The sequence below is a fragment of the Acanthisitta chloris genome, unplaced genomic scaffold, assembly GCF_000695815.1.
Source record: "Acanthisitta chloris isolate BGI_N310 unplaced genomic scaffold, ASM69581v1 scaffold31106, whole genome shotgun sequence".
NCBI classification, from domain to species: domain Eukaryota; kingdom Metazoa; phylum Chordata; class Aves; order Passeriformes; family Acanthisittidae; genus Acanthisitta; species Acanthisitta chloris.
Window position 1 is genome coordinate 1 of NW_008678045.1, and position 4,076 is coordinate 4,076.

A 4,076-nucleotide genomic window follows, 5' to 3' on the forward strand; every position below is an offset into this window, starting at 1 on the left:
GTCTGCGGGAAAAGCCTTTCTCTGTGCTATCGAGGCCGCGGGGTGCCTGAGCGTGGTCTGGCAACGGCACTAGAACTGGAGTGCGGAGATGGGGGTTAACCGCTCTCCTGGTGCTCTAAGGTTAGGCTTGGTATTTACCTGGGTTGCTCTTTTTGCACTTATTACTGTGTCACTCCTTGGTACATGGCATTCTGCTTCTTCTATGTCCTTTATTGAACCTTGCAAAAAAAGTGGAGACTTTACATATAGAAACATAGAATTGTTTTGGTTAGAAGGGGCTTCTAAAGGTTATCCAGCCCGCCCCCCCGCAGTGTGCAGGGACATCTTCAGCGAGATCAGATTGCTTAGAGTCCAGATGGGCATTTACCACCTCATTGTAAAAAAACTGTCTAATCAAAATTTACCCTCTTTTAATTTAAAACCATTGTTGTTTCTCATATCACATCAGACCCTGCTAAAAAGTCTGTCCCCACCTTTCTTACAAGCCCACTTTTAATACTGAAAGGCGTCTCTTCTCCAGGCTGCACAGCCTCAGCTCTCAGCCTTCCCTCAGAGGAGAGGTGCTCCAGCCCTCTGATCATCTTTGGGGCCTTTTGGACCTGTTCCAGCATGGGTGTCTAATGTGTGTGTTCCTCTTATTGCAGTTCCAAGAAACTATGACCCTGCACTGCATCCCTTTGAGGTTCCACGAGAGTACACAAGAGCTCTGAATGCAACCAAGCTGGAACGTGTGTTTGCAAAGCCCTTTCTTAGCTCACTTGATGGCCACAGAGATGGAGTCAATTGCATGGCCAAACATCCAAAAAGTTTGTCTACTGTGCTGTCTGGAGCTTGTGATGGAGAGGTAAGCTTACAAACTACAGCAAACAGGTACCTTTCTTCCTTATTTTTTATTTCTTTCGTGTTTTGTTGGGTTGTTTGGTTGGTTTTGTCCCCCCTTACTTTTCGTTCGTGTCTTTGTTCGCCTGATGCCTTGTCTGCACTCAGAAGGTGCAACTTTCCCAGTCTGGAGTGGTTTGTCAGACTGCAGGTTGTAATCCCCCAGCACACAGAGGTAGCAGCTTTCAGCTGTTAAGCTGTGAGCAGAGTGTGTGACATTCGGTTCCTCAGGATGGAACAATGATTGCTAATATTTACAGTCCATAGTCCTTGCTTTTTGCTGCCTACATGACCTCCCTCCTCCCCCTGAACAAGTTAATCTGCTGGAGATTAAGAAGGTTGCATGAAGTCAGATGAGCGGGGGGAAGAGGCACACGGCCAAAAACCTTCTGAATAATAATTTATCATATTGCCTAAAAAATGCTAACCTTATGTTTGTTTGATTATTTTATGAAAATATAAATAGCAAGCAAGGACATTTTAATTGGAGACAGTTGCAGGAAAAAATACCTGTGTTTTGTTTTCTTTGTCTTCTCTTGCCCTTACATTGGTGATTTGATAGTACTTGTATATTTTAAAGATGTCTTCTGGATAGCTGTTTGCTTTTTGATTTTTCTAGAAGGTGCACGTCCTGCAGTTGTGTAAGGGAGATTTGTCTTTTCAGAGAGAAGGGGAATAAATTTATATGGAACTTTGGCCAGATTTGTTATCCACTGATAGAGCAAGTAAAGTACTGGGTACTATAAATACATACAAATGTAAAAACTGACCTCCATTTATGTTGGCTTTTTTTTTTTAGATGGGCTCAAATACTTTGAAACTGAAAGCTCTGTGAGAAGTGGACTTACAATACAAAATGTAGTACAGCAACTGGACTGAAATAATTCTATTGGTTCCAAAGACTTTTTTTTGTTTCTTTGTGCTTTTTGTCTCAAGAGGATTTTGGTTTTTTGCTAAAATTTTATCTCCTTCTGTTTTTTAGCAAGAATTCTGGTTCACAGATAAGGGAATGCAAAATGCAGAAAGTATACAGCTTAGGTGAGGGAAAGGGTAAGAAGGAAAGAACATAATTTAACATTTTTCTTTTGCTCTAGAAAGGATAATGAAGTAGGTTTTAACATAGAATCTGTGCAGTGTTCAAGCCAACTCTGCTGTTTCATTATAGCATGTGTGGTCTCTTGTGCCTGAGTTGTGAACTGCAGTTGTGAGCTGTAGAAAACTGACAGAACTCTTCTCTGTTTGTCACAGGTTAAAATTTGGAACCTGACCAACCGACAGTGTGTTCGTACCATACAAGCCCACGAAGGCTTTGTTCGAGGCATGTGTGCCCGTTTCTGTGGCACCTCGTTCTTCACTGTGAGTATAATGTGTCTCCTCAGTACACTGCAGCAGTACAGAGTGCCTGTTCACCATCTGTTTTCCACTGAGGAGCTTGCTCTCTGCCACATGATACTTAAATATTGTATGAATGTGCTTATTAAGTTTGTCAGTGAACACAACAGTTCTGTTGATGTTGAAATTTTTTCTGGTGCTGTGATATAGATGTTATTTGAGACTATTGAAGGGGTAGATACCAAAAAGCAGCTAACAGATGGTCATGTAATTAAAATCTGAGCAAAGCAGTTTTCATTAAAGTAGTAAATAGCTTATGTCTGTTGCAAGATGTAGAAACATGTAAAAAAGTAGCCATTTGCATATACTGTGAATAAAGCTAATCTGATTAGCTCAGGATGGTTCCTTGTGAATTAAGCTTTATTAACTTTTATCAACCACAACAGATTCAGCTGCATGTAAACTGTCTGAAAATAGCATGTCTTCTTGTTTTCATTGAAACAGTTCTAAAACAACACGATAAAAATAATTGTTTTGGAGAGCTAGACCTTCCTGAGGTCTTGCTTCTTTTGGCCAAAAAAGACCCATTTTCACTACAGTATATTTATCTTTTCTGAAGTGTATAGCAGGTCCTAAGGACAGTAGTTAAGATACAGGGAAGTCATGGCAAGAATTTCCAAGTGGCTCCAAATTAGAATCCTCTTTTGTCAGTCTTTTTGCCTGAAAATTGAGAGAGGGAAAGAAGAAACAGCAGTAGTACAGTCAGGGGAAGAGGAAAACTTGTAGAGCTCACATTATTTTGGGGCCTGTTTGCCTGATCCAGGTCACTGAACAGCCATGCAAAAGCTTGTGCTGGCATTAGTGCAGGAGGTAGAACAGTGTTTGGAACAGGGAACTGGAGCAGCTGAGGTGGAAACTGCCTTTTAACTGTTTACATGCTCATCAAAGTGACTTCCAGAAGATAATTTGCAGTTAAAGGTGCCAGCTGATTAAAAGTCACAGAATATGGCCTAAAAAAAAAATCATCATTCCAGCTCACATTTTTCCTATTCAGCCCTGGAAATAGCTCTTTTGGAACCTAAAAGCTTCGTGGATCAAAATAGACGATTGAATAGGTGAAGGAAAGGTGATGGTGGTGGTGGGGAACAGTGACAAACTGGAAATCAGGTACCTACTTTCACAAGCAGACAGATCCCCAGATGATCTCTGAGCAGCAGCCACTGTGGGAGCCAGTCCCCATCTCCCCTGCTTCCACTACCAGCTTTTATTGCTGAACATGATGTTCTATGGTATGGAATATTCCTTTGGCCAGTTCAGGACATCTGTCATGCCTGTGTCTGTTGCCCACACCGAGCCTGTTTGCTGGTGGGGAGCGCAGGGATGATGACTGACAGAGTGGGAGCAGGGGGAAATGCCTTGACACCATGGAAGCATTGTTCAGCAATGCTTTGGTGCTTTATCAGCACTGTTTGAGCCACAGTTCCAAAACATAGTGCCAGATGGGCTGCTGTAATGAATAACTCCACTCCAGCCAGACCGTGTACATGGACCTTCTCAGTTTCTAGCAAACTATTATGACCAGGAGAGCTAATCTGCGGTTAGGAGCTAGAAAGGAGAACAGCTAACAGGCAGGTGAAAGCACTTCTGTGTACATCCTAGAACACGTTCTCTTGAAAGGCTGCCTGTGTACAATTGCAAAGCACATCTAGAAAAATAAACAGAATATATTTACATAAAACTGGACATTCTCTCTCCAATGTTTCCAGGTTGGCGATGACAAAACCGTGAAGCAGTGGAAAATGGAGAGCCCGGAATATGGAGAAGAAGAGGAACCTATTCATACAATTCTTGGAAAGGTTTTGATT

The 4,076-nt window shown here is 42.0% G+C and overlaps 1 protein-coding gene across 1 annotated transcript in view; it reads left to right on the top strand.

The window, feature by feature from the left end:
• Nucleotides 1–88: 88 nt before the first annotated feature.
• DCAF13 (DDB1 and CUL4 associated factor 13) overlaps nt 89–4,076 on the top strand; it is a 22,890-nt gene continuing 18,902 nt past the window's right edge. Inside the window, exons 1-4 of the mRNA XM_009076754.1 lie at nt 89–179; nt 609–844; nt 2,128–2,235; nt 3,978–4,067. Of these exons, the coding sequence (XP_009075002.1) occupies nt 89–179; nt 609–844; nt 2,128–2,235; nt 3,978–4,067 (525 nt within the window). The remainder of the gene's footprint in view (nt 180–608; nt 845–2,127; nt 2,236–3,977; nt 4,068–4,076) is intronic.